The sequence below is a fragment of the Oncorhynchus nerka genome, linkage group LG22 (assembly GCF_034236695.1).
Source record: "Oncorhynchus nerka isolate Pitt River linkage group LG22, Oner_Uvic_2.0, whole genome shotgun sequence".
NCBI lineage: Eukaryota > Metazoa > Chordata > Actinopteri > Salmoniformes > Salmonidae > Oncorhynchus > Oncorhynchus nerka.
Window position 1 is genome coordinate 80,407,352 of NC_088417.1, and position 15,270 is coordinate 80,422,621.

Here is a 15,270-nt window from a genome sequence, read left to right on the forward strand (position 1 = left end):
ATATGCCACACCTTTCAGGAGGATCGATTATCTGGGCAAATGAAAAATGCTCACTAACAGGGATGCAAAGAATTTGTGCACAGCATTTGAGAGAAATAAGCTTTTTGTGCATATGGAACATTTCTGGGATCCTTTATTTCAGCTCATGAAACATGGGACCAACGCTTTACATGTTGCGTTTATATTTTTGTTCAGTTTCAGTATGGCTCAAGGGGAAACAACGTTCACTTTCACTTCAGAAGTGCAACAATTTGATCGAGTGGGGTGGAGGAGGAGTATGAAGGCTCATTGACTACTAAGCGGTGAGCTCTTGGAACGGGACAACACTTTCTGCCCAGCGGAGAATAGTATTTTTGGAAAAGTTTTTCTCTTGAAAGCATGTCCAAATATAAGCCATGGCAGGTTGGTTGCTGTCTCTGTATCGGTTTATTTGGTGCTATAATATTAATCTGTCTCTGCATACTAGCCTTCGGCGTATTTATCCACCGAGGATGCTCCGAGGACACGTACAAGCACGCGGCGGTTTCTGCGGACTAAACTTTGCTCGGACATTGGCAGGTAAAGTAGAATACGGTCGCCTCGATCGTACAGCTAGTTATAATAAATTATAATTTATTTAAAACATCTAAAGTTTCACTGCTCTAATGGGCTACCTATGATAAATGGATTTGGTAGTCTGATTGAACAGTGTTGGTGTTATTTTACCAAAATGGCCAAATTCAACTGGTCTCTAGGTTCAAGCTGCGTGCCTTATCATGGACAATATAATTGTCATTTTAGCAGGGAAAGAACACTCTTTACTGCAGTGATTTAGACTGTAGGCTATTCATTTTCAACTGGTAGCCAACGTGCAGATAGATATAAACCGTAGGTAGCATAGACTACCAAATAGTATGCAGTTTAGGAGATTTGAACATCGGCCAACAGGGATTATACAGAACTATTAATTGTATTGAACCCAAGTTACTTGATTCAGCTGACTGATCAGATCTATAGCTTTCCTTTTATTACAAAAACAATTATGCCTACAGTAAGTATTTGTTATATTTTTATCAGTGACTTTTCCCATGTATTTTAAGCATACTGACACTTTTGCATATACTCAGTTGGTTTGAGCTTTCCATTCCTTTGATATAACCCCTAGCAAGCATGGCCAATAGTCAGCTCCCCCAGCAAAAACATGTACCTCAACACAACATTTTCAGCTTTGTTAGCGGAACCGGTAGCGCACACAGATCAGCTTGCGTCTCTGTGTTATAGGTCATCTATTTCCCCTACCACCTGCCAAGAGTTGTCACTCATCAGCAATGCACTTACTTGTTCAGTCGTGTGAAGTTATGTGAACATCTCTTATTTTAAGCAATAAATGAGGCATGAAGACACTCTTCACTTCTTCAGCTGTCCCCATTTGAGAACCTTTTATGGTTCCAGGTAGGACCCTCTGTGGAAAGGGTTCCACATGGAACCCAAAAGGGTTCTTCTACCTGGAACCAAAAAGGGTTCTCCTATGGTGACAGCTGAAGAACCCTTTTAGGTTCTAGATAGCATCTTTTTTCTAATAGTGTAGAGGTCCAGATGACCCAACATGCCTACACTGGAGGAGAGAGGATGTAAGCACAATTAAAGTTGGACCTGCTTTTATGTGATGGGGCATTTCTGCAGGGTGTACATAGTAAGCAAGCTTTGTGTTGACACCATGGCCTCTTAGATCCCCCTACTCTCTCTGTTGTTTAACACGGAGAAAGGACACAAGGCTTTTAATACCTGTGTCATAATATTTAAAAATATATATTTTTTGACCCTATCCTTTGAAAGCCCTTTATTAGCACTTGAATGGAAGTTATTCTTTTAGTATTGTGTATAGTAGGCAGAGTCTACCGCACATCGAGGGCTGATTGGTGAAGGTGCTGGAGGCAAAAGGCTAAACTGGAGAAATAGGAAAAAGTCTCTGCTCACTTTCATTCAGATACACATTTCTTTAATTGTAGCTGAGCTTTTGCTTTTATACACAGATGATGACAATTATTGCATGATGATCTTTTGAACTTCCCAATACCTTTCTGGTGCATTTTAGTCACTTCAAACTATACTTTCTTCAGATTTAAAAATTTTGAAAGTACTGTCAGACTGATTTGTAATAGACTGTCAAGGACCAAAATAAAAATGTAAACATTGGCTGTTGATTAGATCAAGTTTTTTTACAAGGTGGGGTCGCAAAACATTTTAAAAATCCAAATGGGGTCAATTGCCAACAAAAAAGTTTGGGAACCTCTGCTGTAATGTGGGCTGTTTCCAGAGATATACTGCAACAAGGAGGATCGGCAGTAGATGGCGCCATTGCAGCTCTGTTGTGCACTTCACTGGTCAACCCTCAGAGCATGGGCCTGGGAGGAGGCTCCATATTCACTGTTAGGGACAAAACTGGTGAGTCTGTTCTTTTATAGTCTTTGCTTTTGTGGTACTTTACTGTGGGGTTTAGCCAATAAGGTTTGTGGTGGAATTGTATAACCTATGCATCTCTTTATCTATCCTCAGGCAAGGTGAAAACCTTCAGTTCGAGAGAGACTGTTCCACAGTCATCCAAAGCTGATCTGCTGAAGGGCTGTCCAACATCTGTCACATTTATCACAGGTAGTCAGACCTGCCAAAAAATGGATGGATGGATCCATATACAGTATCAATGTCTGTACATTGTATGACAACAATTAACAGATTTTTAAATTCAAATAACTCTGACAGGTAAAAGAGTAATGCCTTTTAGTCGTTCTAACATCAAATGTGAGCAAACTACAACACCAAACACTACCCCTTTCATGTCTACTCTTCCTTTCTGTCCTGGAATGTGGCATGATGTAACACCTCTCTTTTTGTTTGTGTATTAGGGCCCATATAGTCCAGTAGCGTTTGCTGACCTACTTAGCACCTCTGAACAGAGTGCCAGCTGTAATTTGTTTACCGAGTGTGCATGATTTTACATGTATCATTGCGTGAAAATGTTGGCAGTCGGACGTTTACAGCAGGTGGTCCCTAAAACACAGCACGCTGAATGATCAGCGCAGACACGCTAAATCCACATTCAGTACGGTGTGTGCAAGCTTTAACATCTCTTTTTGCTTGTGTGGACCCTGGCAGGTAGTCAGTGGATTGGCGTTCCTGGAGAGTTGCGTGGGTATGAGGTGGTTCACAGAATGTACGGGAAGCTGCCCTGGGCCAGGCTGTTTGAGCCCAGCATTAGACTGGCCAGAGAAGGATTTCCTATGCCACCCTTCCTGGGATCCCTCCTTAACATCACACTCATAGGAAACCTGGTGAAAGCAACATCACTCTGGTAGTAGTGTGTTTATTGGCTTATTTCACTGTAGAGCCTCTAGTCCTGCTCACTATACCTTATCCAACTTATTAGTTCCACCACCCACACACGCAATGACATCTCCTGGTTTCAATTATGTTTCTAGAGACAATATCTCTCTCTTCACTCAATACCTAGGTTTACCTCCACTGTATTCACATCCTACCATACCTTTGTCTGTACATTATACCTTGATGCTATTTTATCGCCCCCAGAAACCTCCTTTTACTCTCTGTTCCAGACGTTCTAGACGACCAATTCTTATTGCTTTTAGCCGTACCCTTATTCTTCTCCTCCTATGTTCCTCTGGCGATGTAGAGGTGAATCCAGGCCCTGCAGTGCCTAGCTCCACTCCTATTCCCCAGGCGCTCTCTTTTGATGACTTCTGTAACCGTAATAGCCTTGGTTTCATGCATGTTAACATTAGAAGCCTCCTCCCTAAGTTTGTTCTTTTCACTGCTTTAGCACACTCTGCCAACCCGGATGTTCTAGCTGTGTCTGAATCCTGGCTTAGGAAGACCACCAAAAATTCAGAAATTTTAATTCCAAACTACAACATTTTCAGACAAGATAGAACTGCCAAAGGGGGCGGTGTTGCAATCTACTGCAAAGATAGCCTGCAGAGTTCTGTCCTACTATCCAGGTCTGTACCCAAACAATTTGAACTTCTACTTTTAAAAATCCACCTCTCTAAAAACAAGTCTCTCACCGTTGCCGCCTGCTATAGACCACCCTCTGCCCCCAGCTGTGCTCTGGACACCATATGTGAACTGATTGCCCCCATCTATCTTCAGAGCTCGTGCTGCTAGGCGACCTAAACTGGAACATGCTTAACACCCCAGCCATCCTACAATCTAAACTTGATGCCCTCAATCTCACACAAATTATCAATGAACCTACCAGGTACCCCCCAAAGCCTTAAACACGGGCACCCTCATAGATATCATCCTAACCAACTTCCCCTCTAAATACACCTCTGCTGTCTTCAACCAAGATCTCAGCGATCACTGCCTCATTGCCTGCATCCGTAATGGGTCAGCGGTCAAACGACCTCCACTCATCACTGTAAAACGCTCCCTGAAACACTTCAGCGAGCAGGCCTTTCTAATCGACCTGGCCGGGGTGTCCTGGAAGGATATTGATCTCATCCCGTCAGTAGAGGATGCCTGGATATTTTTTTAAAATGCCTTCCTAACAATCTTAAATAAACATGCCCCATTCAAGAAAATTAGAACCAGGAACAGATATAGCCCTTGGTTCTCCCCAGACCTGACTGCCCTTAACCAACACAAAAACATCCTATGGCGTTCTGCATTAGCATCGAACAGCCCCCGTGATATGCAGCTGTTCAGGGAAGCTAGAAACCGTTACACACAGGCAGTTAGAAAAGCCAAGGCTAGCTTTTTCAAGCAGAAATTTGCTTCCTGCAACACTAACTCTAAAAAGTTCTGGGACACTGTAAAGTCCATGGAGAATAAGAACACCTCCTCCCAGCTGCCCACTGCACTGAAGATAGGAAACACTGTCACCACTGATAAATCCACCATAATTGAGAATTTCAATAAGCATTTTTCTACGGCTGGCCATGCTTTCCACCTGGCAACTCCTACCCCGGTCAACAGCACTGCACCCCCAACAGCAACTCGCCCAAGCCTTCCCCATTTCTCCTTCTCCCAAATCCATTCAGCTGAAGTTCTGAAAGAGCTGAAAAATCTGGACCCCTACAAATCAGCCGGGCTAGACAATCTGGACCCTTTCTTTCTAAAATTATCTGCCGAAATTGTTGCCACCCCTATTACTAGCCTGTTCAACCTCTCTTTCATGTCATCTGAGATTCCCAAAGATTGGAAAGCAGCTGCGGTCATCCCCCTCTTCAAAGGGGGGGACACTCTTGACCCAAACTGCTACAGACCTATATCTATCCTACCATGCCTTTCTAAGGTCTTCAAAAGCCAAGTCAACAAACAGATTACCGACCATTTCGAATCTCACCATACCTTCTCTGCTATGCAATCTGGTTTCAGAGCTGGTCATGGGTGCACCTCAGCCACGCTCAAGGTCCTAAACGATATCTTAACCGCCATCGATAAGAAACATTACTGTGCAGCCGTATTCATTGATCTGGCCAAGGCTTTCGACTCTGTCAACCACCACATCCTCATCGGCAGACTCGACAGCCTTGGTTTCTCAAATGATTGCCTCGCCTGGTTCACCAACTACTTCTCTGATAGAGTTCAGTGTGTCAAATCGGAGGGTCTGCTGTCCGGACCTCTGGCAGTCTCTATGGGGGTGCCACAGGGTTCAATTCTTGGACCGACTCTCTTCTCTGTATACATCAATGAGGTCGCTCTTGCTGCTGGTGAGTCTCTGATCCACCTCTACGCAGACGACACCATTCTGTATACTTCCGGCCCTTCTTTGGACACTGTGTTAACAACCCTCCAGGCAAGCTTCAATGCCATACAACTCTCCTTCCGTGGCCTCCAATTGCTCTTAAATACAAGTAAAACTAAATGCATGCTCTTCAACCGATCGCTACCTGCACCTACCCGCCTGTCCAACATCACTACTCTGGACGGCTCTGACTTAGAATACGTGGACAACTACAAATACTTAGGTGTCTGGTTAGACTGTAAACTCTCCTTCCAGACCCATATCAAACATCTCCAATCCAAAGTTAAATCTAGAATTGGCTTCCTATTTCGCAACAAAGCATCCTTCACTCATGCTGCCAAACATACCCTTGTAAAATTGACCATCCTACCAATCCTCGACTTTGGCGATGTCATTTACAAAATAGCCTCCAATACCCTACTCAACAAATTGGATGCAGTCTATCACAGTGCAATCCGTTTTGTCACCAAAGCCCCATATACTACCCACCATTGCGACCTGTACGCTCTCGTTGGCTGGCCTCGCTTCATACTCGTCGCCAAACCCACTGGCTCCATGTCATCTACAAGACCCTGCTAGGTAAAGTCCCCCTTATCTCAGCTCGCTGGTCACCATAGCATCTCCCACCTGTAGCACACGCTCCAGCAGGTATATCTCTCTAGTCACCCCCAAAACCAATTCTTTCTTTGGCCGCCTCTCCTTCCAGTTCTCTGCTGCCAATGACTGGAACGAACTACAAAAATCTCTTAAATTGGAAACACTTATCTCCCTCACTAGCTTTAAGCACCAACTGTCAGAGCATCTTACAGATTACTGCACCTGTACATAGCCCACCTATAATTTAGCCCAACAACTACCTCTTTCCAAACTGTATTTAATTTATTTATTTATTTTGCTCCTTTGCACCCCATTATTTTTATTTCTACTTTGCACATTCTTCCATTGCAAAACTACCATTCCAGTGTTTTACTTGCTATATTGTATTTACTTTGCCACCATGGCCTTTTTTGCCTTTACCTCCCTTCTCACCTAATTTGCTCACATTGTATATAGACTTGTTTTTTTTTTGTTTTTTTTTACTGTATTATTGACTGTATGTTTGTTTTACTCCATGTGTAACTCTGTGTCGTTGTATGTGTCGAACTGCTTTGCTTTATCTTGGCCAGGTCGCAATTGTAAATGAGAACTTGTTCTCAACTTGCTTACCTGGTTAAATAAAGGTGAAATAAATAAATAAATAAAAAGTAGGAGATCTCACTCACACTTACAGACAGGAACTCAATGTGTACATTAGTTTTCATACACTTAAGGACTCAGGTGTTAAATGAAGTCATTGAGGATTGCACTTGTTTCGATTGATTGTAGTGGTTTATTTGTAATTGTACCTTGTAGTTTTTTCCTTTTTTTTAATGTAAATTGTATTGATTGTGAAAATGTTTGTACTCGGGACACCATTATGAATGAGACTTTGGTCTCATTTGGGATCCCCTGAATAAATACAAGTAAGAATAATATATATATAAAGAAAGACGCTAAAACTGCATTTGTCCAAATGTCAGGTCAGCAAAGTTGTTAACAGTGCATGAAGTACATGTATCTGAGGACTTTTCAGTCAGAAAGTCCAGATATCCAGTCCTATTATCCTAGCATGAAGCTAATAAACTTGTTTAGAGATTGACACCTCCACTGTAGTCTGTGGGCTCAGATCAAGTTCTCATCTGTATGGTTGTGCAGTACTATACACAGACAGACTGCAGAGGCTTTCCTGAGTACAGACTGTAGACCAGTGGAGGCTGCTGAGGGGAGGACGGCTCATAATAATGGCTGGAAATCATGTATTTGATACCATTCTACTTATTGCGCTCTAGCCATTACCACAAGCCCATCCTCCTCAATTAAGGTGCCACTGACATCCTGTGCGGCAGACACAGACTGCAGAGGCTTTCCTGAATACAGACTGCAGACACAGACTGCAGAGGCGTTTCCTCGTCTCGGCTCCTCTCCTCCCCTCTCTCTTCCTCCTCTTACAGAACAGAAGTGTGAGCAGTAGCACAGGAGATGTGTGGGGAATGTGCCCTTGGCACCCCAGCAGATGGAGAGGGGGATTCACATATACTCAGGGATAATTTGAGAATGGAGATAGCAATGAAATTACAGAGATCTAATGTTTGACAGTTGCAAATGTTCTGTTCTATCACTGTAATCCAATAAAAAATAAAATTGCATATTATTTCTCACACGCGCCGAATACAACAGGCTTACCGTGACATGCTTACTTAAAAGCCCTTAACCAACAATGCAGTTCAAAATATTTACTAAATAAACTAAAGTACAAAATCAAATAAGTCAGATAACATCCAGAAAGCACTGTATGATAATGCATTTGTATGTTTGTTCTCTGGTCTTTTTTCTGTTTGTGGTTGGTATGGTATATTAAAGACATGCCGCTCTTTCAGTGAGGTGTTCTGCCACAAGAACAAGACGGTGCTGGGCATAGGAGACATGTTGAAGTTCCCTAAACTGGCAGAAACCATGGAAAACATTGCAGAACAAGGTGTAGATGCCTTTTACACTGGCCAAATTGGACTTGACTTGATCCAAGACGTAAAAGCAGCAGGTGGGAGCGAGATTTATTTGTGTAAATGAGAGAGGGGGAGGGAGAGAAAGATTGGGAGAAATGTAGAGGGAAAACCAGTATAAAACAAATTTAATAAACATTTTAATAAACTCCAGATTGTTATTTTCTTGTCCGTGTAAGGATTGCTAACATGGATGGACATACTTGTCTCCCCATTTAGGTGGGACCCTTACCATGGAGGATCTGAAGTCATTCAGAGTCAGAGTGGAGGATGCCTGGACTGTTCCTCTTGGCGATTACCAGATGCACATCCCTCCACCTCCTGCAGGGGGAGTCATGCTTGCCTTCATCCTCAACCTTGTTAAAGGTACATTAGGTACCTTAGGTGTTAACACTTTCCCCAAGTGTTTCAAGTCAAGTCAGGCTACAGCTATATCCACAATTTAGAGCTATTGTTTTGTAACCATTATGTTTAAAGTGTGTTGATGGTGTGTCATCATGGTAGTGCACAATCATTGGACAGTTCCAAAAAGGTACCTTCTCCAGGTTGTGGAGGTTTGACTGGCTGTTTTTGACCTTTCCCAGGGTTCCATTTCACCCCCAGGTCCATGGAGGAGGACCAGAAGGTCCTGACCTATCACTGCTACATAGAGGCAGCTAAATTTGCTAACGGACAGAGGAACAGCGTTCACGATCCTGTTTTCAACACTAAAAAAGTAAGGATCTAAGAGAACTGCCTCTCTAAATGTATTCTGTACTTTTACACACTAATATGTGAAATCATACTTTTTTTAAATGTAGGATGCATCGTATATGGTGGACTCTGACTTTGCTGATCGGATCAGGGTATTGATCAGTAAAAACCGTACCTATAATGACTCCTACTACAACATAACACCTTCCCCTGACCGCTTTGGGACCACACATGTGTCAGTCCTGGCTGAAGATGGATCTGCAGTCTCTGTCACAAGTACCATCAACCAAATGTGAGCCTCTACCCTCACTGAAATGCGGAACAGCACATCCCTCTAAATAGAACACTGTCTAATGTATTAACACAGTCTCCTTCTAAATAGTAATATGACCAATGTCTCGACAGCAAACAAACCAGCTAAAACTGCAGGTTTTGGAGTTGTGTACTCTTTTCTCTAGGCTAACAGTCTTTTTGTCTCTCTCCAGTTTTGGTGCAGGGATTTACTCCAGTAGAACAGGCATCATCCTCAACAACGAGCTGGCTGACTTCTGTTTTAGAGCAGAGAGATTGAGTGCAGGTAATTTAGTAACCGTTTTAAATGAATGTATCACTTAGGACTACTTGTCTAACCTTTAACTGGTCTTCATGGGGTGATATCTTATATAAGTCTATGGGTGATATCTGTGTATATTACATTATCTCATTCCTCACAGGTGAACAGCCTCCCTCTTCAATGGCTCCAGCTATACTGAGCTCCAGCTCTGGGAAAAATACCCTTGTAATTGGGGGATCAGGGGGTAGCCTGATCACGACCGCCATGGCCCCGGTGAGTCTTGATTCAGGTGTCTTAACCAATTTCTACCACATGTCTCACCGTTCCTTCTCAACACAGCAAAAAATGTTAAAAAAAAAAAAAGGATACATAGAGCCTCATCAAATCTCTCCCCTTTCAGTCCATAATGAACCACCTTTGGTTGGGGATGAGTTTGAAAGATGCCATTGCTGCTCCTATAGTGTTCGTCGATGGCAACAACAATGTGATGTTTGAGAATGGCTTTGATAAGGTAATTCCTCTGTTCTTATCCTTTCAGTAAATCAATGACAGCCAAGGTCACTGCAATTGGCTGTTGAGTGATGACAAAGTGATGTGTGTGTATATATATATATTTTTTTATAGCTAATATTGGTTTGATTGTAATGGCTGCCTGAGAGCAGTGACCATTTTGAGAGAAATACAGTCAAATCATGATTTTAAAATGGGATGAGTAAGGGACAGTGAGTGGTGCTTTTTTTTAGCCTGACTAACTGTCTGTTTGTCTGCTCTCAGTCTGTGATAGAGGCCCTTAAGATCATTGGACACAGAGTGACAGACTTCGAATACTTCTTCAATGTGGTCAATGCTGTGGCCAAGGAGGACGGATGCATCACAGCCGTGTCAGATGCCAGGAAGCAGGGCAAATCTGCTGGCTACTGACCAAGGTTTACAGCCAATTAGTTGGCTTTAGAACACTGTACAGTAGGTCCCAGAGGACAGTACTTTTAGTGAGATTTATTTTTTGTAATTCTATTATCTTCATATATGAACATTTTTATCTAAACCAACAGTCCAGAGCCTTAAGCAGAATCAAATGGCCCTCTTGACAAAATACTGGAGTTTCTAATTTTACCAAGTACAAACAATTACATGCTTGTTCTTAATGACTTAACTGTGCAGTACACATAGATTATAGCACAAGGGAGGTCCCGAAGGAACTCAAATGGGAAGAGAAGGTCAGTACAGCCTGTCAGCCTGTACTAACATGGGACTCATACTGTGACCACAAGGACTTGTCAGATTCAGGACAGGACATGGTACAACATGTTACAACTCAATCCTCCAAGTTCATTTATTAGTCCCTCTCCGGAGTGTTGCAGCAATGCTCTGAGACTCATACTTTGAGATAAAACAGGCTTTTTGCAGCCCCCTTCAGTGTCAGAAAGGAGCTCCACTGCCTAATAATGCTAAAGCACCCTTTGCTGACTCTAACAGCTACCCAATCAGCTTGCTGCCTAATCTTATTAAACTGGTGGAGAGAATTGTGTTTGACCAAATACAATGCTACTTTTCAGAGAACAAATGAACTACTGACTTTCAGCATGCATATACAGAAAAGCACTCAACTTGTACTGCACTGACTCCGATGACGGATGATTGGTTAAAATAAATGGATAATAAGATGATAGTTGAAGCTGTATTGTTAGATTTCAATGCAGCCTTTGATGTTAGATCATAAATTGTTATTGAAGAAACTCACATTGGCTTTACATCACTTGCCATCACATGGTTGGACATCACATGGTTGGACAATTCCACACTCTACATGTCAGCACCAAAAGTCGGTGAGCTCACAAAATAAATAAATAAAAGATTGTTAGTTTTAGAATGAGTGAATAATAATAATAAACTGGTCTTAAATACATTTCAAACTAAAAGCATTGTATTTGGTTCAAAACATTCTCTAGGCCCTAAACCTCAACTGGAGTTGTACATAAAGGGTGTGACCATTGAGCAAGTTGAGGAAGCTGAACTCCTACGCACAGTACGTATAACACTGGATGGTCAATTATCATGGGCAAGTCATATTGGCAAAGTTGTTGTGAAGATGGGGAGGGGTATGTATTTTATAAAAAGAGGTTATGTGTTTGAGACAAATCAACTTGGCATGTATAACAAGGCAATTAGAAATTCCAGACAAGCTCGTTTTCTAACTTGATCACTAAGATCAGGGTGGCAGGGTAGCCTAGTGGTTAGAGCGTTGGACTAGTAACCGAAAGGTTGCAAGTTCAAATCCCTGAGCTGACAAGGTACAAATCTGTCCTTCTGCCCCTGAACAGGCACTTAACCCACTGTTCCTAGGCCGTCATTGAAAATAAGAATTTGTTCTTATCTGGCTTGCCAAGGTAAAATAAAAAAAATAATCTGAATGTGTTTGAGACAAATCTACTTGGCATGTATAACAACCATTGATGACCTGATTTAATCCTACCCCTGCAAGCGAACCTGCAAACTTTCCTCCACAGCTAAAAGCTCAAATAACACCTAGCTTTTCATCTGGTGTTTTATCTTTATTCCACTTTAATTAAAATATGCGGCCAGATTCTCTCTGTGGTTTGGCGCCAACAATAAATCTTGTCTTGATTTAGCTGGAGGAAGTTGTAAGACATCCAAGTATTTAAATCACTAATACAGTCTAATAATTTATCCGTGTAGCTAAAATCCTCTGGTGACACAAATGTAAAGTTGTGTATGAAGTGCCAGCTGTATTTTAGAAAAATTCCAATCTGGTTTTCGTGCCCACTACAGCACAGAGACAGCCTTAGTTAAGGTGGTAAATGATCTTAGCGCTAACACAGATGCCAAACAGCTCTCCGTCCTTGTACTCTTGGATTTAGGTGCTGCATTCAACACGGTTGACCATGATGTCCTTTGGAAAGACTGGAGAGGTGGGTTGGCCTCTCAGGTCCAATTCTAAATTGGTTCAGGACCTATTTGAGTTTTTTTGTGACTCATGGTGAACATAACTCAGAGAAAATACTACCACCTGAGGAACATTGCCAAGGCGCGGCCATTTCTCTCTCAGGCTGATACAGAGAGACTCGTCCATACTTTTATTATAAGCAGGCTTGACTACTTTAGTGCTCTCCTGTTTGGTCTACCCAAGAAAGCTATTGGTCAACTGCAAAACATACAGAATGCTGCTGCACTGGTACTGACCAAGACCAGACGGAGAGCACACATTACACTGGTTTTAAGGTCTCTGCACTGGCTGGCTGTGAGTTTTAGAAATTCATTTTAAGATTCTTATATTGCTTTTTAAATCAATCCATAATTGTGTACCCCAATACATGTCAGACATACTTTTTAAGTTATGTACCCAGTAAGTCCCTCAGGTCCTCTGGTACTGGCCTTTTAACTATTCCAAAGCCTAGGATCAAGAGGCATGGAAAGGCAGCCTTTAGTTATTATGCCCCCAGCCTCTGGAACAGCCTGCCAGAGATCCTCAGTGGGCTGAAACTGTGGACATATTTAAAAGAGATCTTAAAACACCTTTTTAGCTTTTGCTTTTCCTTAGTTCTTTTTAGTCATTTAGTTTTTGTTATTCTTTTTATCCTCTTATTGTGTAGTAAATATTTAAGTTTATTTTTCCTGTGAAGCACATTGCGTTGCATTCCATGTCTGCAATGTGCTGTATAAATAAAGTTTGATTTATACTAGTTGTTCTGGCTCTGGTCTTGTCCCATCTTGATTACTGTCCAGTAATATGGTCAAGTGCAGCAAACAATGACCTAGCAAAGCTGCAGCTGGCTGAAAATAGAGCACACGCCTTGCCCTTAACTGCACATATTGAGCTAACATCAACATGCATGCCAGTCTTTTCTGGTTGAAGGTTGATGAGAGATTAACTGATTCTCTTTTAGTTATGAGAAGTATTACTGTAATGAAAATTGCAGATTGTCTGCATAATCAAATAACATTCAGCTCAGACACCCATACATGCCACCAAGGGTCTCTTCACAGTCCTCAAGTTCAAAACGTATTCACGGCAATGCACTGTATTATACAGAGCCAGAACAGCAATGCACTGTATTATACAGAGTCAGAACAGCAATGCACTGTATTATACAGAGCCAGAACAGCAATGCACTGTATTATACAGAGCCAGAACAGCAATGCACTGTATTATACAGAGCCAGAACAGCAATGCACTGTATTATACAGAGCCAGAACAGCAATGCACTGTATTATACAGAGCCAGAACTCCCTTGGATCTCCAATTACTCAGATGTAGTTTTTGTGGACCCCAGGAAGAGTAGCTTCTGCCAACGTTAAATGGGGATCCAAAGAAAAAACGGTACATATAATAAAATCAATGTCCGAAATAACAAGTAAATTGGTAAGAGTTCTGAATGCCATTACGCAATCTTACAGAAGCTATAATAACACGTGTGAAAAATAATGTACACACAGTGAGAGTACGGTACTGTATTAGCTTTTGATGTATTGCATTGACATCGCCAGGGCCTGTTGTCACATGTACAGGTTTATATTGATCCCCCTCCAGGTCTATTAAAAATTCAACCAGTGTTAACTTTCAGCATTTAGCTCCGTCATGTCTGCGATGAATACTAATTACTTTGACGTATTCTTTTTGCCCTAAAGGAAGTGAGAATAGCTTCTTTCTTTTAACAAATGCAGTAATAGTAATGCGATGTTTCAATAGTAGAGCTTGTGAATGAGTAATGATCTCTAAATTGGATCCTCCCAGGCACTAGATGTGAATATACTACCTGGTGTTGGTGTCTGGTGTTCATGTGGGATCATTTGGAGTAAAGGAGCTCAGTCTTTGGTACAGATGTAGGATCTTCATTTGAGCCAGTTTGCTACAACAGGAAAATAATCCTGCAGCAACAGGAAATGTGAATTATAATTAATGGACATTTTTGTAGGGGTTGATACATTTTCCATAAGGGAAAATCAAGTCTGAAATACACTTTTTTGTTTTACATTTCCTGCATTGCAGGATGTTTTTCCTGCAACAGGGTGAACAAATTAAGATCCTACATCTATATGTGCCCGAGTGTTTCATCAGGTTTAGCTAAATGATATTAAGGAAAATGCTTGAATAAAGCCTTAGTTAATCTACTTTCCAATACAATTGTTCTCTGTCCAGGGCATTTCAAAGCTGTAAAATTGTTGCGGTAAAATAGTTGTTAAAAGCTTTGCCTCTGAGTTTTTGTCTCTGTTTTATATCCTGCTTTCCAAACTTTAAGGACTTTGTTCCTTTCTAACTATACAGTAAGAGATGTGGTATGACCCTGTCAGAAGTTACAGTATTAATGAGGTCATGTCATGAGCTGTTGTTGAAGTTTGTTGATGGGAAATTGTTAGTCATATAGTATAGCTCGCTACCACATGCGTTTCCTACTGTGACATTTAGCCTTTTACGGTAGGTTAATTCATCCCCACATACACACTTTGCCCATTGACCATAGTACATATACTATGTCCAAAATGTGATGCCAATAGACAGGTTAAATATTTTCTAACAGACATTGTCCCTTTTTGCTATATTTGTTTAAAGTGTATGGTCTGTTACGCATTCACTATACCCCTGAGTGGCACTGAGAATAGTTGCTTTACATATGCTTTCATGTTATGACATAATTTTCTAACATTTTGTGGAATATAAATCAAGGTTTCATGTTTACTGTCCA

At 41.5% G+C, this 15,270-nt stretch overlaps 1 protein-coding gene across 1 annotated transcript; it reads left to right on the forward strand.

The window, feature by feature from the left end:
- The first annotated feature begins 262 nt into the window (after window positions 1-262).
- On the forward strand, window positions 263-13,272 carry LOC115105813 (glutathione hydrolase 5 proenzyme-like). Its single transcript, XM_029628221.2, is given in 13 exon segments — window positions 263-533; window positions 535-558; window positions 2,297-2,424; window positions 2,536-2,631; window positions 3,133-3,328; window positions 8,200-8,360; window positions 8,542-8,688; window positions 8,907-9,037; window positions 9,123-9,307; window positions 9,501-9,592; window positions 9,729-9,841; window positions 9,969-10,079; window positions 10,343-13,272. Coding segments are annotated over 13 exon segments (1,686 nt in total). The 5' UTR covers window positions 263-378; the 3' UTR covers window positions 10,490-13,272.
- The last annotated feature ends 1,998 nt before the right edge of the window (window positions 13,273-15,270 follow it).